We start from the raw sequence: 27,348 nt of genomic DNA on the forward strand, positions 1-27,348 counted from the left end.
ATTCAAGAGGGCAGCCTGATAGCGGGATTCCCTGGGAATCCCTCATATTCCACATCATGCATAAATTTGCATGGTGTGAAACACCAAATTGCATCTCGCTTTACAGCAGCAAGGGGATGGTAAGACTGGTGCAATTGAGCTCCGGTGGGAGAACATAGTCTCCCAAATAGAGTACCCCGACGGCTGCATCTGTTTGGCAGAATGGGCCCAATCTTCTATTCCTGCGTCAAAAGTCGCAAGTCCCCCAAAACAAAGCATTTTTAAACTTGCCCTGACCTTGCTCTTCTGCTGAGGAATTCAAATGTAGTCTGCACATCCAGAATCACCAGGATAAAATCTTCAGGAGTCCAGAGAAGGCTACACAAACAAAGATTTATTTACCAAACAAAAGTAAAGGCCGCAACGTGGCATGCAGCACGTAAGTCCCAGCCGGGATTACCGATCAACATTCACGAGCCCCAGCTGCTAGGCCTCTTTCCCTCAGCAGGGAGCTTGTTTCCCACGAGCCACATCTGGAGATCAGTTGGGTCTTGGGCGGGGAGGGTTATTATACCTCTTATGCTTTTTTCCTCATGGTTAAATGTCCCAATTCATTTAAATTTCTTTCTGAAATATCCTCAGTTGCATTTCCAAGCAAGAGGAATGTAAATTCTGGAAACCTAAAAGAAAGTTCCAGGCCTCAAATACTAACCTGTCTTTTCTCATTCTGTAAGTGCTTAAACCTCGCTTAAATTTTCAGAAATCTCTGTTTCAGTGCCCAAAATATTATTTTTAAGTAGTTTAAATTAGATACCTTGGGCGAGATTCTCCAACCTCCCGCCGGGTCGGAGAATCGCCGGGGGCTGGCGTGAATCCAGCCCCCACCGGTTGCCGAATTCTCCGGCACCGGATATTTGGCGGGGGCGGGAATCGCGCCGCGCCAGTTGGCGCCCCCCCCCCCCCCCCGATTCTCCGGCCCGGATGGGCCGAAGTCCCGCTGCTAAAATGCCTGTCCCGCCGGTGTAGATTAAACCACCTACCTTACCGGCGGGACAAGGCGGTGCGGGCGGGCTCCGGGGTCCTGGGGGGGGCGCGGGGCAATCTGGCCCCGGGGCGTGCCCCCACGGTAGCCTGGCCCGCGATTGGGGCCCACCGATCCGCGGGCGGGCCTGTGCCGTGGGGGCACTCTTTTCCTTCCGCCTTCGCTGCGGTCTCCACCATGGCGGAGGCGGAAGAGACTCCCTGCACTGCGCATGTGCGGAATGCCATCAGCGGCCGCTAACGCTCCCGCGCATGCGCCGCCCGGAGATGTAATTTCTGCGCCAGCTGGCGGGGCACCAAAGGCCTTTCCGCCAGCTGGTGGGGTGGAAATTCGTCCGGCGCGGGCCTAGCCCCTTAAGATTGGGACTCGGCCCCCCAAGATGCGGAGCATTCCGCACCTTTGGGGCGGCACGATGCCCGACTGATTTGTGCCGTTTTGGGTGCCAGTCGGCGGACATCGCGCCGATACCTGAGAATTTCGCCCTTTATAATTGTTTTATTTAAAGCTTTTTGCAGATAGTTTACAAGACTGCAGGACTCAGCGAACATTTGTTTCAACTTTTTATCTTTGTCCTCACGAAAGTCAGTTACTCTTTTTTAGCTGCAGAATATTTTGTGAAATATTGGATGCCAATGTGGATGAAAAACCTCTGGCTAAAATGCTAGTGCTGAGGTTGGAGCCATGTCTCCTGGAGGTAGTGGGGGAAGACCAGACAGAGTTTGTGAGGGCCAGAAAACTGTCATCCAACGTGAGGCGGTTACTTAATGTAGTTCTTACATTGGCGGTGGGACATGAACTGGAGTCTCTGGATGCTGAAAAGGTGTTCGATAGGGTTGAATGGAGCTACTTGTTCTTGGTTCTGGGGAAATTTGGGATTGGTTGTGGGTTTATATTGTGGGTCCGACTGTTACATGGAAAGCCGGCGGCTAGTGTTTGGATGAACATTATGAATTTGGGGTCGTTCAGGCTGCATAGTGGGACAAGGCAGGGATGTTGTTCGCGTAGGCGATCAAACTATTGATGATTGCTGTAAGGGCCTCAGAGAAGCGGAGGGAACTTGTCAGGGGTGGAGTAGAGCACAGGGTGTCCCTATACGCAGATGACCTTTTACTATATGTGTGGTAAACCACTGTGTTCTGATATTTGAGGTTGTACGGTAGAACCTTTACTACAGGTTCACCTGTGGCCCATGCTAGCTCCACCCAGAAGCCGGGTTATAAATATGCGTGGCCTCCAGCTCGCAGCCATTTCGTCAGCTGCTGTGGGAGGCCACACATCTGATACTAATAAAGCCTCAGTTTGGATTCAACTTTGTTTCCAGTCAAATTGATCGTGCCTCAATATGTTAGGAATCCAGGGCCAGTTATGGGGGAGAAAATGGGGATATCGCTGAGGTTCGGTTCCTTTTCAGGATATAAACTAAATGTTGGCAAAAGTGAATATTTTGTAGTTAGCTCTCTGAGGGGAGGCACTGGGTTGGGGGGATTGCCATTCCAACTGGTAGGGACCAGCTTTCACTGTTTGGGGATTCAGGTGGCCCGGGATTGGATGCAAACTGAATTTTACAAGCTTGGCGAGCAGGGTTAGAGCGGACTTGCAGAAGAGAGGCAGCCTCCCATTCTTACTGGCAACCGAGTTCAATCTATTAAGATGAACATTTTGCCTCGATTTGTATTCTTAATTCAATGCCTCCCAGCTTTTCTGCCAAAGTTTATTTTTCGGGAGACAGAGCAGCTCATAACTGACTTTATATGGGCGGAAGGAACACCTCGAGCTCGGAAAGAGGTCCTACGGAGGGAAAGGCATGTGGGGGAGTTGGTGCTGCCAAATTTATTGGACTATATTACTGGCAAATGCAAAGAAGATGTTGGGGATCAGGAAGTTAGCTGGGTACAGATGGAGTCAGGGTCATGTAGAGGGATGGGTCTGGAGGCCTTTGTGACGGCACCTCTGCCGTTTTCTTCAGCAAAATATTCTGTGAATCCGGTAGTGATCTCCATGCTGCAAATATGGCGGCAACTCCGTCAGCATTTTAAGCTGAGTGCGGTTACAAGGAGCGCCCCAATCTGTTGTTTGTGCCAGCAAAATTGGATGTTATATTCAGGGGGTGGAAAGACAAGGAGCTGGAGAGGATGAGGGATTTGTTCCTGGAGGGGCGGTTTGCAAGCTGGGAGGAGTTGAAGGGGAAAGCAGGGCTGGGAAACCGGTTAGGTTCCGATATTATCAGTTGCAGGACTTTGTGCGGCAGACATTTCAGACTTTCCCGGAGGCACCGCCCTCTAACTTGCTGGAAAGATACTCTCGTGTGCAGGGCCGGAGGAAGGCAGCACATCTGGGATATATGGGCAGATCATGAGGGAAGAGCAGGTTTCGGTGGATGAGGCGAAGACCGGTGGGAGAAGGAACTGGGCCGGGATTCTCTAAAATCGTGGCTAAGTGTTGTCGCCGGCGTCAACGGGCCTCCTGGCCCAGCGACTCTGTGGCCCACAGGGGATAGCATGGCGCCGGAGTGCTCCACGCAGCACCAGCGTGATACGTGGCCCTGCACTGCTGTCCGCGCATGCGCGCGGTGGCCGGTCGTCGGAGAATCGCGTACCTGCGTCGGACCAGTGTCGAGGGCCGTCTCAGCGTCATCTCCGATTCTCCAAGTCGGCACGGGCTCGGAGAATCCCGGCCCTGATTTGTTTTGATTTATTATTGTCACATGTATTAGTATACAGTGAAAAGTATTGTTTCTTGCATGCTATACAGACAACGCATACCGTACATAGGGAAGGAAGGAGAGACTGCAGAATGTAATGTTACAGTCATAACTAGGATGTAGAGAAAAGATCAGCTGAATGCGAGGTAGGTCCATGCAAATGTCTGATGGCAGCAGGGAAGAAGCTGTTCTTGAGTCGGTTGGTACGCGACCTCAAACCTTTGTATCCTTTTCCTGACGGAAGAAGGTGGAAGAGAGTATGTCCGGGGTGCGTGGGGTCCTTAATTATGCTGGTTGCCTTTCCGAGGCAGCGGGAATTGTAGATAGAGTCAATGGATGGGGGGCTGGTTTGCGTGATGGACTGGGCTACATTCACGACCTTCTGTAGTTTCCTGCGGTCTTGGGCAGAGCAGGATCCATACCAAACTGTGCTTTCAATGGTGCATCTGTAAAAGTTGGTGGGAGTCGTAGCTGACATGCCAAATTTTCTTAGTCTTCTGAGAAAGTAGAGTCGCTGGTGGGCTTTCTTAACTATAGTGTCGGCATGGGGAGACCAGGACAGGCTGTTGTTAATCTGGACACCTAAAAACTTGAAGCTCTCGATTCTTTCGACGTTGTTCCCACTGATGTAGATAGCGGCATGTCCTTCTCTACGCTTCCTGAAGTCAATAACAATCTCCTTCATTTTGTTGACATTGAGGGAGAGAACTAGGACTGATATTGGAGGAGGAGGTGTGGAGTGAGTCCCTTCGCAGGATGAATGCTATGTCACCCTGTACGAGGTTGAGCTTAACACAACTAAAGGTGGTGTTTAGGGCGCACCTTACCAGGCCAGGATGAGTCGATTGCTTGAGAGGGTTGGGGATAAATGTTAACGGTGCTCAAGAGGGCCTGCTCACCATAGGAACATGTTCTGGTCCTGTCCCAAGCTGGTGGGCTTTTTGAATTCCTTTTTCCACACCAGATTGGCAATCCTAAATATTGACTTAGAGCCCTGTCCGTTAGTTGCTGTATTTGGGGTGTCGGACCAACCGGAGTTGAGGACGGGGGAGGATGCTTTGGCAGTCGCATCGTGTTTGACCGGCGACGGATACCGCTGAGCTGGAGGCAGGAGTCGCCACCCAATGCTGCAGCATGGCTGGGTGATTTGATAAAATTCTTGTACCTCGAGAAGGTCAAATTCACAGTGAAGGGATCCATCGATGGGTTCTCACATAGATGGCGGCTGTTTATTTTGCTCTTTAAAGATCTGGTCACTGTTCGTTATTAGTGGGGTGAGGGGGGAGGTTAGTGAGGGGGGGGATAGTTCTGGGGTGTATTTCAGTTTTGGGGGTTCCTGTTACTGTTGTTGCTTGTATTTTTTCTGAAAAATGTGTTAGTACTGTTGTGTTTTGTTAACTTTTTGATATAAAATGTAAAAATTTCAATTAAAATATAGTTTAGAAAAAGAAATATTGGATGTGATTTAACAGGACAAAAACAGAGTCCTGATTTGGGTGCATTTAGCAGGGTGTTTCTCAGCGCCTGCAGCGCAGAGAAAGACACTGCTATTTAACAGCACTTCGCCATTTTTTTGCCTCGGTGAGGAACGCCCCACCGAGGCTGCACAATGCTCCTGCGGATTGGGCCGCCACTCTTTCAACACCCTCAGCCACCCCACCTCGGCCTCTGGACCCCCAACGTATCTTTCACTGGATCCTCAAACCAGGATGACAATCTCCTTCATTTTTTTTTAAAATAATATTTTATTGAAAATTTTTGGTCAACCAACACAGTACATTGTGCATCCTTTACACAACATTATAACAATACAGATAATAATGACCTTTTTTATTTAAACAAGAACAAAAGAAAACAACAACAAATAAATAAATATTAAATAACAAAAATAAAAACTAGCCCTAATTGGCAACTGCCTTGTCTCAGGCCACCCCCCCCCCCCCCCCACCGCCGCGCCCCCCCCCCCCCCCCCCCCCCCCCCCAAGTCCTGGGCTGCTGCTGCTGCCTTCTTTTTTCCCCCATCTATCTTTCCGCAAGATATTCGACGAACGGTTGCCACCGCCTGGTAAACCCTTGAGCCGACCCCCTTAGGACGAACTTAATCCGCTCTAACTTTATGAACCCCGCCATATCATTTATCCAGGTCTCCACCCCCGGGGGCTTGGCTTCTTTCCACATTAGCAATATCCTGCGCCGGGCTACTAGGGACGCAAAGGCCAAAACATCGGCCTCTCTCGCCTCCTGCACTCCCGGCTCTTGTGCAACCCCAAATATAGCCAACCCCCAGCTTGGTTCGACCCGGACTCCTACTACTTTCGAAAGCACCTTTGTCACCCCCATCCAAAACCCCTGTAGTGCCGGGCATGACCAAAATATATGGGTATGATTCGCTGGGCTTCTCGAGCACCTCGCACACCTATCCTCCACCCCGAAAAATTTACTGAGCCGTGTTCCAGTCATATGTGCCCTGTGTAATACCTTAAACTGAATCAGGCTTAGCCTGGTGCACGAGGACGACGAGTTTACCCTGTTTAGGGCATCTGCCCACAGCCCCTCCTCGATCTCCTCCCCTAGCTCTTCTTCCCATTTCCCTTTTAGTTCGTCCACCATAGTCTCCCCTTCATCCCTCATTTCCCTATATATATCCGACACCTTACCGTCCCCCACCCATTTCTTCGAGATGACTCTGTCCTGCACCTCTTGTGTCGGGAGCTGCGGGAATTCCCTCACCTGTTGCCTCGCAAAAGCCCTCAATTGCATGTACCTGAATGCATTCCCTTGGGGCAACCCATATTTCTCAGTCAGCGCTCCCAGACTCGCGAACTTCCCATCCACAAATAGATCTTTCAATTGTGTTATACCTGCTCTTTGCCACATTCCATATCCCCCATCCATTCCCCCCGGGGCAAACCTATGGTTGTTTCTTATCGGGGACCCCCCCAATGCTCCGGTCTTTCCCCTATGTCGTCTCCACTGTCCCCAAATGGTGAGAATGGCAATGGGGCTGTCACCATAGCCTGCAGGCTGGTCCCCCTACAGGACGCCCTCTCTAATCTCTTCCACGCCGCTCCTTCCTCCTCTCCCATCCACTTACTCACCATTGAAATATTAGCGGCCCAATAATACTCACTTAGGCTCGGTAGTGCCAGCCCCCCCCTATCCCTACTACGCTGTAAGAATCCCTTCCTCACTCTCGGAGTCTTCCATGATACCCATGATACTCTTTTCTATCCTTTTGAAAAAAGCCTTCGTGATCACCACCGGGAGGCACTGAAACACAAAGAGGAATCTCGGGAGGACCACCATCTTAACCGCCTGCACCCTCCCTGCCATTGACAATGCTACCATATCCCATCTCTTGAAATCTTCCTCCATCTGTTCCACCAACCGCGTCAAATTTAGCCTGTGCAGTGTGCCCCAATTCTTAGCTATCTGGATCCCCAGGTAACGAAAGTCTCTTGTTACCTTCCTCAACGGTAGGTCTTCTATTTCTCTACTCTGCTCCCCTGGATGCACCACAAACAGCTCACTCTTCCCCATGTTCAATTTATACCCTGAAAAATCCCCAAACTCCCCAATTATCCGCATTATTTCTGGCATCCCCTCCGCTGGATCCGCCACATATAGTAGCAGATCATCCGCATATAAAGATACCCGGTGTTCTTCTCCTCCCCTAAGTATTCCCCTCCATCTCTTGGAACCTCTCAGCGCTATCGCCAGGGGCTCAATCGCCAGTGCAAACAGTAATGGGGACAGAGGACATCCCTGCCTTGTCCCTCTATGGAGCCGAAAATATGCCGATCCCCGTCCATTCGTGACCACACTCGCCACTGGGGCCCTATACAACAGCTGCACCCATCTAACATACCCCTCTCCGAACCCAAATCTCCTCAACACCTCCCACAGATAATCCCATTCCACTCTATCAAATGCTTTCTCGGCATCCATCGCCACTACTATCTCCGTTTCACCCTCTGGTGGGGCCATCATCATTACCCCTAACAGCCTCCGTATATTCATGTTCAGCTGTCTCCCCTTCACAAACCCAGTTTGGTCCTCGTGGACCACCCCCGGGACACATTCCTCTATTTTCATTGCCATTACCTTGGCCAGGACCTTGGCATCCACATTGAGGAGGGAAATTGGTCTGTAGGACCCGCATTGTAGCGGATCCTTTTCCTTCTTTAAGAGAAGCGATATCGTTGCTTCTGACATAGTCGGGGGCAGTTGTCCCCTTTCCTTTGCCTCGTTAAAGGTCCTCGTCAGTAGCGGGGCGAGCAAGTCCAAATATTTTCTGTAAAATTCAACTGGGAATCCGTCCGGTCCCGGGGCCTTTCCCGTCTGCATGTTCCTAATTCCTTTCACCACTTCTACCGTGATCTGTGCTCCCAGTCCCACCCTTTCCTGCTCTTCCACCTTGGGAATTTCCAGCTGATCCAAAAAATCCATCATTCTCTCCCTCCCATCCGGGGGTTGAGCCTCATACAATTTTTTATAAAATGTCTTGAACACTTCGTTCACTCTCTCCGCTCCCCGCTCCGTCTCTCCTTCCTCGTCCCTCACCCCCCCTATTTCCCTCGCTGCTCCCCTTTTCCTCAATTGGTGTGCCAGCAATCTGCTCGCCTTCTCTCCATATTCATACTGTACACCCTGCGCCTTCCTCCATTGTGCCTCTGCAGTGCCTGTAGTCAGCAAGTCAAATTCCACATGCAGCCTTTGCCTTTCCCTGTACAGTCCCTCCTCCGGTGCTTCCGCATATTGTCTATCCACCCTCAAAAGTTCTTGCAGCAACCGCTCCCGTTCCTTACTCTCCTGCTTCCCTTTATGTGTCCTTATTGATATCAGCTCCCCCCTAACCACCGCCTTCAACGCCTCCCAGACCACTCCCACCTGAACCTCCCCATTGTCATTGAGTTCCAAGTACTTTTCAATGCATCCCCTCACCCTTAGGCACACCCCCTCATCCGCCATTAGTCCCATGTCCATTCTCCAGGGTGGGCGCCCTCTTGTTTCCTCCCCTATCTCCAAGTCTACCCAGTGTGGGGCATGATCCGAAATGGCTATAGCCGTATATTCCGTTCCCCTCACCCTCGGGATCAATGCCCTACCCAACACAAAAAAGTCTATGCGTGAATAGACTTTATGGACATAGGAGAAAAACGAGAACTCCTTACTCCTAGGTCTACTGAATCTCCACGGGTCCACCCCTCCCATCTGCTCCATAAAATCCTTAAGCACCTTGGCTGCTGCCGGCCTCCTACCAGTCCTGGACTTCGACCTATCCAGCCTTGGTTCCAACACCGTGTTAAAGTCTCCCCCCATTATCAGCTTTCCGGTCTCTAGGTCTGGGATGCGTCCTAGCATTCGCCTCATAAAGTTGGCATCGTCCCAGTTCGGGGCATACACGTTTACCAAAACCACCATCTCTCCCTGTAATTTGCCACTCACCATCACGTATCTGCCCCCGTTATCCGCCACTATAGTCTTCGCCTCGAACATTACCCGCTTCCCCACTAATATAGCCACCCCCCTGTTTTTCGCATCCAGCCCCGAATGGAACACCTGCCCCACCCATCCTTTGCGCAACCTAACCTGGTCTATCAGTTTCAGGTGCGTTTCCTGTAGCATAACCACATCTGCTTCAAGTTTCTTAAGGTGTGCGAGTACTCGTGCCCTCTTTATCGGCCCGTTAAGCCCCCTCACGTTCCACGTGATCAGCCGAGTTGGGGGGCACCCCCCCCCCCCCCCCTTGCCGGTTAGCCATCATCTTTTTCCAGCTTCTCACCCAGTTCCCACGCAGCTGTATCTCTCCCAGACGGTGCCCCCCCGCCCATCCTTTCCCGTACCCACTCCCCCCTTTCCCCAGCAGCAGCAACCCAGTAATTCCCCCCTCCCCCCCCCCCTGCTAGACCCCCCGCTAGCGTAATTACTCCCCCCATGTTGCTCCCAGAAGTCAGCAAACTCTGGCTGACCTCGGCTTCCCCCCGTGATCACGGCTCGCACCGTGCGACGCCCCCTCCTTCCTGCTTCTCTATTCCCGCCATAATTATCATAGCGCGGGAACCAAGCCCGCGCCTCTCCCTCGGCCCCGCCTCCCATGGCCAACGCCCCATCTCCTCTCCCTCCCCACCTCCCCCCATCACCACCTGTGGGAGAAAGAAAAGTTACCATACCGCAGGATTAAAACATAAAACCCCTCTTCGCCCCCCCCCCATTCGCCCCACCACTTTGTCCAAACGTTCATTTTCATAATCCAATCATTCCAATTTTTCTTCTACAATAAAAGTCCACGCTTCATCCGCCGTTTCAAAGTAGTGGTGCCTCCCTTGATATGTGACCCACCGTCTTGCCGGTTGCAGCATTCCAAATTTTATCTTCTTTTTGTGAAGTTCCGCTTTGGCCCGATTAAAGCTCGCCCTCCTTCTCGCCACCTCCGCACTCCAATCTTGATAAACGCGGATCACCGCGTTCTCCCATTTACTACACCGAGTTTTCTTCGCCCATCTAAGGACCATTTCTCTATCCTTAAAACGGGATGCCTCCTGTATCTCCGACTTCACCACCAGGCCCTGTATATCGTTCTCATTCTCTGCTGCTTTCGCCTTCACGACCCGAAGCTCCTGCTCCTGGGTCTTTTGTTCCTCTTTCAGCCCTTCAATCGCCTGTAATATCGGGGCCAACAACTCTTTCTTCATTTCCTTTTTTATCTCCTCCACGCAGCGTTTCAAGAACTCTTGTTGTTCAGGGCCCCATATGAAACTGCCACCTTCCGACGCCATCTTGGTTTCTGCTTGCCTTCCTTGCCGTTGATCCAAAGGATCCGCTGCAATCCGGCCACTTTCCTCTCCTTTTTCCATCCGTGTCCAGGGGGAACACCCTTCTGGTTTACCGCACGGTGTTTTTAGCCGTTAAAATTGCCGTTGGGGCTCCTATCAAGAGCCCAAAAGTCCGTTCCACCGGGAGCTGCCGAAACGTGCGACTCAGCTGGTCATCGCCGCACCCGGAACTCCTTCATTTTGTTGACATTGAGGGAGAGAACTAGGACTGATATTGGAGGAGGAGGTGTGGAGTGAGTCCCTTTGCAGGATGAATGCTATGTCATCCTGTACGAGGTTGAGCTTAACACAACTAAAGGTGGTGTTTAGGGCGCACCCCACCTCTTAAGGCCAAGGTAGCCCGGGCCCAATCCCTGGCATGGACAACCTTGTACCTGTGGTTCCTTGGCACTACCAGCCTGGCACCCTGGCAGTGCCCCTTCCAGCCTGGCAGTGCCAGGGTATCCAGGTGGCAGTTCAAAGGTGCCAAGCTGGCCATGCCAAAGTGCCTAGGTGTCAACAGGAGTGCCAGGGTACCACCCTGCCCACATGCCACCATCCAGAAGTCTCTAATGGCCTGCGAGACCCCACCAGGTGCTGTTCCATCTGGTCCATGTTTGTGGGGCACCCAGTGAGGGCGAGATCCAGATCACAACATCTCATAAAACATTTTGAGTGTTGTGAATCCCACGAGAGACCTCTCGTGAAATTCGGCAGCCTCATCATGCCATCAGGATGGGTGTGACAAGGCCATTAACGCACGCTCATTGTTTCAGGTTTTCCAATTGGAATCCAGCAATCGTTTGAAAATTATATGAAAGTATATCTATAAGAATTTTGTATGTATTGCCCTGGTTGACAATGTAACAAAAAAATATAGGCTGAACAGAGGATGCATTGCCTTTGCGATTATTACAGAAGGTGTAACAGTGTCAGAATTATATTCATAACTTCAGATCTCAGGCTGCAGTTATACCAGTGCTCGTTCATGAAACTAAATGCAGAATAAATTCATTCTGCTGTGAAGCCAGGTTGAAAATACGTTTAAGCCCCTGCAACAGATTCTTCTTGTTGATAATTTCAATGATTCCCACTGGAACATTTGTGTATTTGAGACATAGATTAGGGCAGAATGAGGCTTAGGTCTGATTGCTCTACACAGCGTTATGATCCCGGGAGAGGGCGTGATTCTCCAGCGGCCGTGGCAAAATCGGGAAATGCAATTGGGCGGCGAATCGGTTCAGACGCCAAAATTACGGTGGGCGTCAATTTGATGGCAAATCACAATTCTCCGTCGCCTCGACAGCGGCGTCAATGCATTCCGGAATGCACGTATGGTAAACACCGTTTGCATATCATTAGCAGGCCTGACCCGGTATGTGATTCTGTGATTCTCTGCCCCCAGTGGGCCAAATTCTCGACGGTGCAGTTCACTTGTGCTTTTAAAAATCGTAAAAGCGGCATCATGGCTGATGAGGGAGAGAGGAGGTAGGACACTGAGAGGGGCGACTGTGGGGTGCTGGGCAGGACACTGGCTGGGGTGGAGGAGAGGGAGGGAGGGAGGGCCCCCGCACCCCACCCTCCACCATTCCCCCCACCACTCAATCAGCCACCAACTGCTCGTGGGCATCATGCGGCCCACCCAGGGCAATGCACACTGTAGCCCCTATGGGAGCGCCAGGTGGGAGCCACAGAGCATACCGCTGGCAAGGGCAGCGCCAGCTGACGGTACCCCTGGCAGCAGGGAGTCACCGGCATGGGCCCCAACACCTCCTCCTCTCTCGGGTCCCGGTGTCTCCAGGGCTACTCCATGGGATGGGTGTGCGATCGAAGCTATCCCCTAAGGCCTTCCCGACACCTGGCACTACCAATTCTGGAGGATCGCTCTGGTCTCGATAAGGGTCTGCATGCTCCCAGCCATGGAGTACAGTGAGTTGACCATCGCTGTCTGTGACTGCACCACATCATCCATTGACTGTGACACCATCTTCTGGGTCTGTGTCACATCAGCCAGTGATTGCGCCATCTCCCACTGGGACTTGGCCACTTCACTCTGTGTCTGTGCCACGTCGGCGTGCTCCTGGGCAATGCCGCTGACGTTCTCAGTCATGGCCCGTTGTGACTGGGCCATGCTCAGATGCACCGCTGCAATTTCCAGATGGTTCTCGCACATGGCTGCCTGTGAGGTGGCGACCCTGTCCTGGGCCTTGGCCTGCACACAATACCCAGGCCTTGGACATGCTGATCCATAGCCAAAACTCTCGGCCCCAATGTCTCCACCGCGGACGTCACCTGTGCAGTATTGGCCTGGGTGGCATGCATGGCCCACACCACCTCCTGCTTCTGCATGTGGTTGGGCTCCTCCAACTGTACCTACAGGTACTGGATGCTCATCGACAACTGCTCATGCAGTTCCTGGCTCTGTGACTGCATCTCCGCATAGATTGGTTTGTCTGTTCCAGAAGCCTGAAACCCGTCTGGACGGCAGCTAGTTCCTGGGGAAGTCCGCTCTCCGACCATCCGTCACCTCTGGTGTTCCTACTTCCACCTGATGTATGGGATCAGCTGTGTGGTGTGCACCAGATAGTGTCTCAGGAGCCTCTTCACTAAAGTGCCGAACCGAGGTGAGTGTCTCTGGGATGGTGGAGGGTGTTGGAGACAGCTGTGACGGGAAGTCAGTGTTACCATCAGACTCGAGCTCTGGGATTTCTTGGATCACAGGAATATGGCTCCCGTCCATTCTGCTCTCCTTGTCGCTGGTCGGCATGAGCGGACTCCGGACATGGCACTGGCTTGGGGCGGGGGACACCAAATGGACTGCGCCATTACCAGCGGGTCCTGCAAGACACAAGACAAGACGCATGATTAGACCACAGGTTGTAGGTGAGGATAGGGGTGAGGGTAGGGGTGAGGGTGGAGGTGAGAGTGGGGGTGAGGGTGATGGTGGGAGTGAGGGTGATGTGGGGGTGCGGGTGGTGTGGGGGTGAGGATGGTGTGGGGGTGGTGTTGGGGGTGATGTGGGCTGGTGTTGGGGAGGGAGTTGACACACGTGTCACGGGAACCACCAATTCAGCGGGGTCTCACTTCTTTGCCCATGGCTGATCTCCACTTCGGTTAATTTCCTTTCCTCTGGGCCGCCAACCACATCCAGGGCCCTCTGCTCAGCCATGATGAGGGTCTGCAGGTCCGGCGGTTCCCCCTCCAGTTTTCTCTCACTCCTGACGGTTATGGGTGGCCTTCTCCTGGGAGGAGGGAGGTGGGAAACAGAAACCAACAGTGTTAGATAGTCTGATGCATGCAACCCAGGGGGTGGGTAGCTGGTGGCCTCAGTGCCCATGGCACCTGGCTATGGCAGCCATTATGGATGTCGGCATGTGGTGCTGGGTGTGGGTTTGGCCGTCCTCTGGGAGGGGGGGGTGGTGTTGGGTAGGGCCACAAGTGTGTGGGACGGTGGTTAGTGGTAGGGTTACAATGTTGCCTACTCACCCTGGCCGCGTTGAGGAGTTTGTGCAGTTTCTCACGGCACTGCTGACCAGTCCAGATGCTGTTTCTGGTGGCACTGACTGCCTCTGCCAGGTATGGCGATGGCAACGGCTGGCAGCCTCCTTACCGAGCCGGGATACAGGTTGGCCCACCTCTCCTCCACCGAGTGCAGCAGGGTGTCCAGCTCGGCGTCCGCAAATCGTGGGGCGACCATCTTGCTGCCATCCTGTTGGGTGGGATGATGTTAGTCGGGAGTGAAGTGGGTATATATGGCTGCAGCTTGTCAGCCTCCTGAGTATCAATCGCAAATCCGGCACCGTTTCTCATTGGAATCGATCGCGCTGCTAGCCTCTCAACAGCCGCTGAGTTGGTCCAGGTGTGGCGCCAGTTTTGCTGTCGTGGAACTCCACGAATCCTGCACCAGCATCAACACGTAGTCTCAAGAATGGAGAATCCCACCCAGAGATCTTTTTAAAAGAAAGGAATCCCCATGAAGCCAATGGAAAAACACCGATAGACAAGATTTCACTTTTTCATACCAGCAAACAAACATAAATAAGCATAATTCAAACTAATTAACAGGCTATATCATACCCAGGGAGTCCAATCCAATTAACACCCCCCACACTCCAACCACCCCCAAACCTCTTGGTTTCACTTTTTAAAGGAACATTTCACAAAAATAAAATACAGGCTATTCTCTAAAACTCAAAGGCCATCACAGGTGTTAGAAGAGGTGTTCATATTTGTAATATGCTTCTCAAATTCCAAAACGGTCCAGAATTTTAGAATCAGGTATCATAGGTTTATTAGCATTTAGCAGATACAATAATATTTGACTATACACTTAAAAAGTAGTCTTTACGACCAGACCTAATGATTGTTTTTGGGGGGATTTAAATATGTTACAGTTTTGAACTATATTTAGGCATTTATGAATCCAAATATACATTACACACAAGCACTGTTTATGCATTCCGCTTACACCCTCTGCGACAAGCCACACAACTCTGCAATACATAATCATATAGAAGTTAAAATCCAACTCATTGTAAAGAGAATTTAATTCACTTGTCTCTAATCGATAGATTTAGTTTTCATTGCTTGAAAATATATTTTCTGTGGACTTTATTATTTTACTGGCAGTTCCACTCTTGTTTCAGATAATTGCTATTCTACAAGGTGAAACTTCAAATTCTCAGCCTGGCTTTTGGTTCAGTGCTATTCTTCACCAGTCAAATTCCTGCGTCGACAGAGACTCCAATGAAAAAGATGATGTATACTCAGATGTTTATCTTTGCAGAACTAACTGTTTTCCGCTCTGTGGTCAGATATTCATTGGCAGACTTTAATTAAACCTCTTACTACTTCATTCTGAAGCTGATCATTATAAGAGGGTCAGCCCTGGTTCAGTAGCCCAGTGCTTCTTTAAATTGACTTAAACATCTCCGCTTCGCACCCGAAGGCTAAAGGTTAATGCTTTCACAAAAGAATAGAGAAATTAATAGTGGTAATAATAATAATATGGAAGGAGACTTCAGGCAGTCTGACTAATCCTTTTCTTACAATTATCAAATAGTTGTTTCTTTAACTCTTTCATGGGACGTGTGGCTTGGAGGGGAACTTGCAGGTGGTGGTGTTTCCGTGAACAGTCTACATTGTGTCCTTCTAGGTGGTAGATGTGGTGGATTTGGAAGGTGCTGTTGAAGGAGTCTTGGTGAGTTGCTGCAGTGCATTTGGCAGATGGTACACACTGCTGTGATGGTATGTTGGTAGTGGAGGGAGTGCACTTTTAAGGCTGTGGATCTGGTGCCATTACAGCGGGTTGCTTTCTCCTGGATGCTGTTGAGCTTCTTGAGTGTTGTTGGAGCTGCACTCATCCAGGAAAGTGTAAAGTCTTCCATCACGCTCCTGACTGGTGCCTTTTAGATGGTGAACTGACTTTGTGGAATCAGGAGACGAGTTACTCTCCGTAGAGTTCTCAGCCTCTGATCTATTTTTGTCCTCACAGTACTTGTACAGCTGGTGCAGTTAGGTTTCTAGTCAATGGTAATGTGCAGGATATTGATAGTGGGAGATTCAGCAATGAAATTGCCATTAATATCAAGGATTCTCTCTTGTTGGAGATGGTCATTGACTATTCTGTGGCCGGATGCTACTTGCCACTTATTGGCCCAAGGATGTTGTCCAGGTCTTGCTTCAATATCTTCCGATGATCATTGGCAAGACTTATATGCCTGGATTTCCACTCCTGGCTCTGCAAACCCAACCTGGAAAAAAGCACGCTGGGAGTTGGATTTTTATTCCAGGGTGGAGAGGTTCTCTGGGAGTGGGCCTGCCCCTCCTGGAGTGCGTGCGGAGGCTGCTGGCTGTGGAAACAGACTGGGTAAAATGCCTGCTTCTGTGTTTCTGCACAAATCAACCCTCCAGCCCTCACCACCCACACACCTCACCCTTCCCCTTCCTTCCCCATATCTCATCCATGCCAACCTATGCCACTCCATGCTGCTCCAGCTATCCCATGGATCATTATAGATTCCATGCCAGCCCATGCTCCTCTAGCCATCCTCATGGCCATTTATAGCCCCTATGCCAATTAGTATCAACTCATGCTAATTCATGCCATCCACCCATCAAACTATGCCCTCATATCATCAATATTCCAACTCAGCCAGTATCCACAATGGACAGACCACAGGACCCATGCTGTGATTAAATAGAATAAAGTTCCAAGTGTCTATTGTAGACTTTACTTTTTGAAAGAAACACGCTCCTTGAAAATCCACTCAGTACATTTACATTCCCTCAACTACATTTATATAAAAACAAACATTTAATTCAAGTACTTATCGTTTATAAATGCAAAAATTGGAATTCATCGTCTCTCAAAGAGTATATAAGGACTTGTACCTATCAATCAAACTGTGAAATGGAAGGCACCCTACTGCCGACGCAACGGAGAATCCCATCAGTGGAGAATCCAGCCCCTTGCCTCTCACAATGGGCACTAGACCTTCGCAAAAGGTGTTCCGGGACCATATCCATATTAGCAGCTGTCTCTACGAAATGCGCAGACACAAATCCCAACCTGGGCCCATTCCTGCCCTCGCAAAAATGATAGTTTTGATGTCTGGGCGTGGGACTTCCGGTTTGACCTCTACCATCATTTTCACAATGACGAAGAGGCTTTCCACCAATGTGAAAATCCCAGCCATATAAGGGAGAACATTTCAAAGCTGTGAGAAACGTTGATAATTTTGTTTCAAATAGTACGATTAAAGATAAATCCCAAACTGCTGTCTTTGGGTTTGATAAGGATTTGTGTACTATCTTCCTTCACAGGTGTATACCGCTTTCTAACAGTTCTTTTTCTTTTTCTTAGGGCAAACTTGTGAAGTACTTCAGCCGCCAACTTTCCTGTAAACGCAAAGTTTCTCTGCAGGAGCGGAACGCTGAGTTGGAGGGGTTTCCACACCTTGTGCATTGGTTCCGGATTGTAAATATCCGCAAGGAAGTGATGGAGGTAAACCTGTATAGAGTGGTTAAAACCATCTCTTCCGAGTAAGCCATAACACTGTTGGCATGCCGCACTATTTGCGATAGTCAAGGATTGAATGTAGTACAAACTGGATTTATTAACACGCGTTCCTTTATGTCACCTCAATTGAATTTGGAGAGGTTTTTCTGCATTTCTATGAGTCCACATTTTCTTTTTAACATAATTTGATAAGTGACTCCCCACCAAACTGAAAATATCGCTGCAAGAATGCACCCCCCCCCCAAACACACACCACACATTGGAAACAATTCATCGGTCAGCATCACTGTAGGCCTTATTTATTATCATAAAGTCGAATAATCTGCCTCAATCGTTGCTTTGACTAATAAATGTAGACTGGCCACTTAGACAAGGGAGAGAAGTGTGCCCAGTGCAAGTGGAACTGTAGCTCAGTTTGGAGAAACAACTGCAGGAGAGGGGTTGACGGATGGGTGGGAAATTGTTAGTACAAGGATGGAAAAAAATTGCTGCCAATTGTTTACTGTAATATTTAAATTTTGACAAATGTTCTGTGCTTGTAAATAATTCTCAGTTTTCCATTGCCATATATTCTCCTTGTCACCCCATATTCTTCTGAATGTATTGATTCATGTTGGTATTACTTCATGAGTGGTGAGTACTTTGGGGCCTTGCTCATAATCAACACTAAACAAAAATGTCACAATATATTCAACTACATGGGAATCACAACCAAGTAGACTGCCAAATTTAACTGCTACACCATTGGAAGCCACACCTTCAGCTGCCTGATCCTGAGCTCTGCATTTCCCTCCTTAAGGCTCTCTGCCTCTCTATTTCTCTCTCACTCTTGAAGACAATCCTTAAAAATCAACTCACCTGTCCCAGTACTTCCTTAAGTGATTTGATGTAAAATATTGTTTGATTGACACGACTGTTTCACACACTGGGATACTTTCTACATTCTGGGTATATATGAATACATGTCGTAATTGTTGTTATTACTAATTCTACTACTGGGTAGACTTGACAATATGCATGAGTCCAGTACTAAATGTTCACTAATTGTTCAACATGAAAGCAGGTAAAGTAGTCCCTAGCACGGTGATGCTGACCCAGCAACATTGAAGCAGACGAATTGTAGCCTCCACACAATTGCTTATGACCAGAATAAGAACAGAACATGTTGGAACACCCAACAGGTCTGGCAGCATCTGAAGAGACAGAAGCAGAGTTAATATTTCAGAGGATGACTTTTCATCAACTGCAAAAGCTCAGTAACAGGTTTTAAACATATAGGTAAAGTGGGAAGTGGGCAGAAGGAGTGAAAGGGGGGCATCTGTGATAGGTTGGAAGACAGGAGAGATTAAATGACAAAATGGATGACAGAGCATGACAAAAGGGAAAGGTAATAGGACAAATAACAGAGATAAAGATATGTTCAGAAGAGGTATAGATGGGAAAAGCAGAATCATTATCAATAGCTGAGGTCCAAAGCAAAAAACCACACAAAGAAAAGTTGGAGTCAGATGATCTGAAATTGGTGAGTTCGATGTGGAGTCTGGAAGGCTGTAAAGTATCTAATAGAAAGATGAAATGCTGTTACCCAAACTTGAGCTTCATTGGAACAGCGCAGGAGGCTAAAGCCACAGATATCAGAGTGCATCAGGGTGAAGAATTAAAATTACAGGCAACCAGAAGGTTTGGATGGTGCTTTTGGACTGATTGGAGGAGTTCTCAAGGTGATCACCCAGTCTGCAGTTGGTCTCACCAATGTAGAGGAGACTGCATCATGAGCAACAAAAACAGCATTTTTGATTGAAAGGAATACAAGCAAATTGTGGTTTTAGCTGTTTTGGGTCTTGGGACACTGGGAAGGAAGGAGATAAAACGGTAGGTGTTGCATGGCTGACAGTGACCAGCTCTTTCCAACTGAGGGCCCAGCTGTCTTTGAGGTTGGATCTTGGGCTGTGCAACAGTAATGTCAGAGACCTGTTAGCATGGGGGGAATCGCAAACGTGAATTCCCTTGATTTCCTGACCAAACCACTCTCTGCAGGTCAGCTGGGTGAAAAATTTGCTGTGTTAACACTGCTTCTCTCATCACAGATGCTGTTGGACCTATAACTATAGAATTCGTACAGTGCAGAAGGAAGCCATTCAGCCCATTGAGTCTGCACCGATCCTCTGAAAGAACACCCTGCCTCGGCCTATGTCTTCACCCTACCCCCGTAACCCCATCTAACCTACACACCTTTGAACTGTGGGACGAAACCGGAGCACCTGGAGTAAACTCACCCAGACAGTCACCCAAGGCTGGAATTGAACCCAGGCCTCTGGCGCTGTAAGGCAGCAGTGCTAACCACTGGGCCGGGTGCCGCCAACGCTGAATATTTCAGCATTCAGGGTATTTTGCTTTTGCATTAGTGTTTGAGTGTTGACAGTGACGGTCATCAAGCGCTTTAACTGTGGGGGTCTCATGGCTGATCATGATCCTCTTCTGACCTGATGTCCTCAGACAGGTATTTCTAACAGAGTTCTCTAGATATAAGCAGCATTTATTGTTAGTACTTGAGGGAGTGCAGTACTGAATGCTGTACTATCTGGGGTGCTGTCTTCTGAGTGAGACGTTAGGCTGAATCAGTGTCTGCCCAGTTAGGCGGATGTAAAAGATCCAGTGGCATGTTCTGAAGAACAGGAGGGGAGTTTCCCCCAATGTCCTGTCCAATTATATTTACCCTTCAGCAGGATAAGAGGTGTACAAATTGGCCAGGAAAAACACCAGACCTGAGGATTAGGAGCAGTTTGCAATTCAGAAAAGGAAGACAAATGGATTGATTAAGAAAGGGAAAATAGAATACAAGAGTAAGTTTGCGAGGAACATAAAAACTGATTGTAAATGCTTTTACCGATATGTGAAGAGAAAAAGATTGATGAAGACAAATGTAGGCCCTTACAGTCAGAAACAGAGGAATTTATAATGGGGAACAAAGAAATGGCTGACCGACTAAATACATACTTTGGTTCTGACTTCACAGAGGACACAAAAAACATACCAGAAACTTTGATAAACACAAATTAAATGAGAGGGAGGAACTGAAGGAAATCATTATTAGTAGGGAAATGGTGTGGGTGAAATTGGTAGGATTGAAGGGCAATAAATCCCCAGGGCCTGATAATCTACATCCCAGAGTACTTAAGGAAGTGGCCCTAGAAATAGTGGATGCATTGTGGTCATCTTCCAAGATTCTATAAACTCTGAACGAGAGTAGCTAATGTAACTCCTCTATTTAAAAAGGGGGATAGAGAGAAAATGGATCTGCAATGGGGAAAATGCTAGAGTCAATTATAAAAGATTTAATAGCAGAGTACTTGGAAAACAATGGCTTCAATGGACAGAGTCAGTATGGATTTATGAAAGGGAAATCATGCCTGACAAATCGACTGGAATTCTTTGAGGATGTAACTAGCAGAGTTGATGAGAGTGAGCCAGTGAATGTGGTTTATTTATACTTTCAGAAAGCTTTCGACAAAGTCCCACATAAGAGATGTGCATAGATCATAGAATTTATAGTGCAGAAGGAGGCTATTCGACCTATCGAGCCTGCACTGGCCCTTGGAAAGAACACCCTACTCAAGCTCACACCGCCACCCTATCCCAGTAACCCCACCAAACCTTTTTTTTGGACACTAAGGGCAATTTAGCATGGCCAGTCCACCTAACCTGCACATCTTTGGACTGTGGGAAGAAACCGGAGCACCCGGAGAAAACCCACGCAGACACGGGAGAATGTGCAGACTCCGCACAGACAGTGACCCAAGCCGGGAATCGAACCTGGGACCCTGGGTGTGAAGCAACAATGTTAACCACTATGCTATTGTACCACCCCTATACATTTGCATATAAAATTAAAGCACATGGGATTGGGGGTAGTGTATTGAGATGGATAGAGAACTGGTTGGCAGTCAGGAAACAAAAGAGTAGGAACACACAATTCATTTTCCAAGTGGCAGGCAGTGACTAGTGGGGTACTGCAGGGATTAATGCTAGAGCCCGGTTATTAACAATATATATATATTAAATATTTAGACGAGGGAACTAAATAACCCTCATAAAAACCTATAAAATTCGGACTTCGGTGACGGGATGTGCTAAGTCGTTGCAGATCAGGTGGCTCTCCTCCTGCAAACCCAAAAATAGGCTCTTTTACCCGAAACAGCCCACTAAAACAGGGGAAGAATTATCCCCTCACCCTATCTAACAATAGCACAAGCAAAGATGCCGAGCAATAGTAATTCCAGAAGCCGTAAGGAAACAGGAGGAACAAATAGCCGAGGCGGCAGATGCACGAGATGATGCAGCGCTGGCCACACCAGAACGAGAAGGACCAGTAAACCACGCGCACGGCTCCCGCTCACCAGAGGACAGATGGAGGAAGTTCCTCTCCATGGAACTAAGAGAACACAGGGAAGAGATAAAGACCGATATTCTGCTCTGGTTAAGGTGGCGGTCGTGTAAGCCCTGGCAACCATGCAGGTAGCTCTGGACAAGGCAGAGAGGCAACTGGAGGCCCAGGGGAACACCAACAAAGAATTAGAAAAAGCCTCCACAGACCAGAGCACCCGGGGCATCACCCTGGAGACGGAAATAGTGAGATTGGTCGCGATGCAGTGAAGTCTGAAGGGGAAAATAGAGGACCGGGATAACCGGTCGTGGTGCCAAAACCTAAGAAACTGCAGGGAGATTTTTTTCATGGCCCCTGTGGATGTGGACTATTTTGCCCAGGAAAACGGGCTGGGAAAGCAGCAGCAAAGACAGCGTTGAGAAGAGCAGCCAAAGGGACTGTAATCAATCTGAGAGACACTTTGCGCGGGATCGCACTGCCTCGTTCTGAATATGGAAACTAAAGCGTAGGAAGGAAAGGATGAAGGCAGCGGAGCACAGGAGAGGGCGAGGAGGAGAGAAAGAGGGAAAACCAGATAGTGTGCAAAGGGTAAACACATAGCCAACCACAGGAGGGGTGCCGCCACACTAGCAGGAATGCTAGCATCAGGAGGTATGAGCGAGAGGGGGGTCGAGGCGCATCTCCTGCAAGAGAGAAAGCACCTGGCAATAGGGGGGGGGGTACACAATACCAATGGGAGACAGCTAAGGGGGCAAACAGGGCTCAGGGAGTAAGGAGGAGTGACAATAGCTGGAGGGGGGAGGGAACAAGGGGGTGCAAGGAACGTAGGGGAAACATAGGGACAAGGATCGTAAAGGCTCTAGGCTCCAACAGGCCACACATAGCAACTTGGAACACAAGGCATGGCAAGTAGCCACTTTGGAGGGTCCCCAAAGGGAAACCCTGGAGTGCAGGGGCTCACCCATATGATGTACACACAGTTGGTGGCCATGTTGGGTGGTCCCTGGACAAAGGGAAACCCCCAAAACGCAGGGGCCCGGCCTAATGGTGAGAACGGTGACCGTGGCCATTTTGGATAGCTCTCTAACAAAGGGAAACCCCGGAGTACAGGGGCACATCCACAAGATAAGTATGGGTGATCTCAAAGGGGTGGGGCTGGGAACAGAAACCTCCCCATCAGAATAGTCACCTGGAATGCCAAGGGACTCAATGGCCCAGCAAGAACCTCTAGAGTCTTCTCCACCTGAAAAGTAGGAAAGCGGACATAGTCTTTCTAAAAGAGACGCACCTGCGGGATAAGGACCGACTGCGGGTAAGGAAGGGCTGGGTGGGACAGACTTACCATTCCTGCTACGGGATGAGAACTAGGGGGATAGCCATACTGTTAAATAAGAGGACGGTGTTTACTGCGACAAGAACGGCTACGGACCCAGGGGGACGGTATGTCATAGTCACGGATGGTCCTGGATGAGGCACGAGTGGTCCTGGTGAATGTGTAGGTGCTCAACTGGGATGGCACGGAGGTTATAAAAAAAGACCATGGCAGAAACCCCAGATGTCGACACACATTGACTTATCATGGGGTTGGGGGGTGGGGGGGGGACTTTAACTGTGTACAGGAGCCATGGAGAGATAGGTCGAACCCCAAATCAGGGAGAACCTCTAATATGGTGGAAGAATTCGGCATATTCATGGAGCAGATGAGGGCAGTGGACCCAACGTGGCACACCCACCCAGGGAAGAAGAAGTTCTCCTTTTTCTCCCAAGTACATAATGTATACACCCGGAATTACTTCTTTGTAGTGGGAAAATCGGTGCTGCAAGGGATAGTAAGAGTGGAATACTCCATGATCGCGATCTCCGACCAGGCTCCACACTACATGGATGTGAGATTAGAGGCGGGCTGTGCCCAACGCCCACCATGGAAGTTGGATACGGCCCTCCTGGCCGACAAGGCTTGCTGCGAGAAAATATCACAGGCCATAGACGAGCGTATTACACATAACCTGAACGGGGAGGTCTTACCCTCCAATCTCTGGGAGGTGCTGAAGGCTGTGATCAGGGGTGAAATTATTTCCTACAAAGCATGAAGAGATAGGGAAGAGAGGGCGGCTAGGCAACATCTTGTCAACACCATACTGGAGGTAGACTGGCAATACTCTGAAGCACCAACCATAGAGCTCTTGGCGGAGACGAAGAAGCTACAAATGGACTTTGACCTGCTCTCCACGAGGAAAGCAGTGCGCCAACTCCGCAGGCACGGGTGACCCTGTTCGAGTATGGAGTCAAGGCCAGTCACCTGCTGACTCACTAGCTGAGAAGGCAGGCAGTCACAAGGGAAATAGCACAGTTTAGAGACGGCAGAGGCAAACTTGTAGCGGAGCCGGAAAAGATCAACAAAGCATTTGAAGCCTTCGGCTTCACGCATCCGAGCCTCCCAGTGGGGACTTGGGGATTAAGCAGCTCCTTAATGGATTGGACATGCCAGCTGTGGGGGAGGATAGGAAATAGGGGCTGGAAGCACCACTAGAACTGGGAGAAGTCATGGAGAGCATCAACTCCATGCAGGCGGGGAAGACACCGGGACCAGAGGGATTCCGGGTGGACCTCTACAAAACATTTGTGATGGCACTGGCCCCATACTTGGAGATGTTCACGGACTTGCTCGCAAGGGGCATCCTGACGCCTACGCTAGCGCAAGCCTCAATCTCGCTGATAGCCAAAAAAGACATAGACCCAACAGATTGTGGGCTCTACAGACCCATTTCGCTGCTCAAAGTAGACGTGAAAATACTGGCCAAAATCCTAGCTAGGCGATTGGAGAACTGCGTATCAGAAGTGGTGGCGGAAGGCCAGACGGGCTTTGTTAAGGGTAGACAGCTGATATCGAACATCAGGCTCCTGCTGAAAGTGACAATGACCCCATCCAGGGAGAGAACACCAGAGGTGAGCATCTCCCTGTATGCAGAAAAGGCCTTCGACAGGCGAATAAGAGTACCTCATGAGCTACTAAAGCGGTTCGGGCTTGGAACAGGGTTCACTGCCTGGGTGAAACTCGTATACAACGCTCCCATGGTGAGCATATGGACGAATACCACCAACTCTAAGTACTTCCAGCTGCACAGAGGTACAAGGCAAGGATGCCTGCTGTCTCCACTGCTGTTTGCCCGAGCGATCGAACCATTAGTGATCGCGCTCAGAGTGGCAAAGTATTGGAAGGGGATCCGAAGAGGAGACAGAGAGCACAGAGTCTTGCTCTATGCAGGTGACCTGCTGCTCTACTTCACAGACCCATAAAGCTGCATGGAGGGAATCATGGTGCTCTTGAAAGAGTTTGGAACCTTCTCGGGCTACAAACTCAACCCGAGCAAAAGTAAAATCTTCCTGGTGAACCCGCAAGGGGGAGGGGCAGAGCTGGAGGGACTACCATTTAAACAGGCTCAAAACAAATTCCACGACCTCGGGATCCAAATCGCCCCATGACTGGACATGGATCCACAAGTGGAACCTGACCAGCCTGGTGGAGGAAGTTGAAAAGGATCTGCAGATTTGGACACACGTTGGCGGGGAGGGTACAGGCGATCAAGATGAACATACTGCCCAGGTTTCTCCTCTTGTTCAGATCCATTCTGATCTACATCCCCAAGGCCTTCTTCAACTTAGTGGAGAAATTAATCCACTTTTTTTTTGTGTGTGGATTTGTGTGAATGTGTGTGTGGGCGCGGAGAGAACCCAAGGATCGCCCAAAAAGTCAAGCAAAGAACAAGAAACATGGGGGGCCTAGCCTTCCCAAACCTGCAATATTACCACTGGGCAATAACAGCGGAAAGAGTAAAGGGATTGATAAAGGAACCGGAGGCCGAATGAGTGAGAATGGAGGAGAGCTCCTGCACAGAGATACCCCTCTGGGCCCTGGCCAAGGCAGCGTCCCATTCTCCCCACTAGACGCTCAACAAGCCCAATGGTGATAGCCACACTCCGGTCATGGAATCAACTACAACAGCATTCGGTCTAACCAAGATGTCCATTAAGGCCCCATCTGCAACAACCACAGGTTCCCGCCAGCCCAAATGGACGCCACCTTCAAAAGGTGGAGACAGGACGGAGGGTTGGGGGTGAGGGGGGGGGGGTCGTCGGGGTGGTGGTGGGGGGGGGGGGGGGGGAGAAATTGACAGTTCGGGACTTCCACACAGCCAACAGACTGACAGCACTAGAGGAACTGACAGAGAAGTTCCAATTGACTGGGGGAAACAAATTAAGACACATACAAATTTAAAACTTCCTACGGAAGGAAATAAAGACATATCCACAGCCGCCACAACAACCGCTGCTAGAGGATCTATTGGACGCGGACAGCCTAGGGAGGGGAAACTGCGGGACGCCTACTGGGAAAGGCACACACTCCACCGGATGAGACGAGGGAAAAATGGGAGGAAGACCTAGGGTTTGAAATGGGGTGGGGACTCTGGAATGAAGCACTGCAGAGGGGCGACTTATTTTTAAGTATAGAGGTTCAAAGTGCACGCACAGTGAGTTTTGTGCATGAGCAGTGGAAGAGATGCTACATCTGGAGTGAGGCCACAGACAAGTGAGTTTTAAGCTTTAAACTTGGGAATTTGAAGCAGAGCAGGGATTCACTGCAGAGCAGGAAGAGGTGCTCTTTGCTTTTACTCCTTGCTTTGTAACTTTCAAATCTTCAGAGTGTGGTCTTACCCTGCTGTAGATGAGGATAGAAGGGGGAGAGCTGATTGGAAAGTAGTGGACAAGGTCAGTAAGTCTTTACAACTTTAATCAATTATAGTTTGAAAATAAGTTTTGTGGTTTATAATCTGTATGGGCTCTAATTGGTAGTCATGAGGACAAGCAAAGAATGTTCTAAATTTGAAAAGCTGGAGTAATTAACTAAGTAGAGGAGTAACTAGGAGATTAGTGTGTTTAGCATTTAATATTCATCGGCGAAAACTAGCGCAAGGGACCATACAGTTAATTTTAACTTAAATTTAATAAGTATTTATTTTAACGTAATTAATTGATTAGAACTAAGTTTAATAACTATTTATTTTGACGTAATTAATTAATTAGTGCTAGAAATGTCAGTTAGAGGGGTGCAGTGCTCTAACTGAAATGTGGGAGGTCTGTGACGCTTCCAACATTCCGGATGATTATATCTGCAGGAAGTGTACCTAACAGCAGCTCCTCCCAGACCGCATAGTTCATTTGGAGCAGCAGTTGGATCCACTTAAGAGCATGCAAATGGCGGAAAGCATCATAGACAGGAGTTATAGAGATGTGGTCACCCCCAATGCAAGCGGACAGATGGGTGACCGCTAGAAAAAAACAGGCAGTCAGGCAGGAACCCCGGGGCTGAACCCCACTCTGACAAGTATACCATTTTGGATCATGTTG

At 49.4% G+C, this 27,348-nt stretch overlaps 1 protein-coding gene across 1 annotated transcript in view; it reads left to right on the top strand.

The window, feature by feature from the left end:
* ksr2 (kinase suppressor of ras 2) overlaps positions 1–27,348 on the top strand; it is an 815,194-nt gene that overhangs the window by 166,713 nt on the left and 621,133 nt on the right. Inside the window, exon 2 of the mRNA XM_072496823.1 lies at positions 17,403–17,543. Within this exon, the coding sequence (XP_072352924.1) occupies positions 17,403–17,543 (141 nt within the window). The remainder of the gene's footprint in view (positions 1–17,402; positions 17,544–27,348) is intronic.

Source organism: Scyliorhinus torazame, chromosome 1 (genome assembly GCF_047496885.1).
Source record: "Scyliorhinus torazame isolate Kashiwa2021f chromosome 1, sScyTor2.1, whole genome shotgun sequence".
Classification (NCBI taxonomy): Eukaryota; Metazoa; Chordata; class Chondrichthyes; order Carcharhiniformes; family Scyliorhinidae; genus Scyliorhinus; species Scyliorhinus torazame.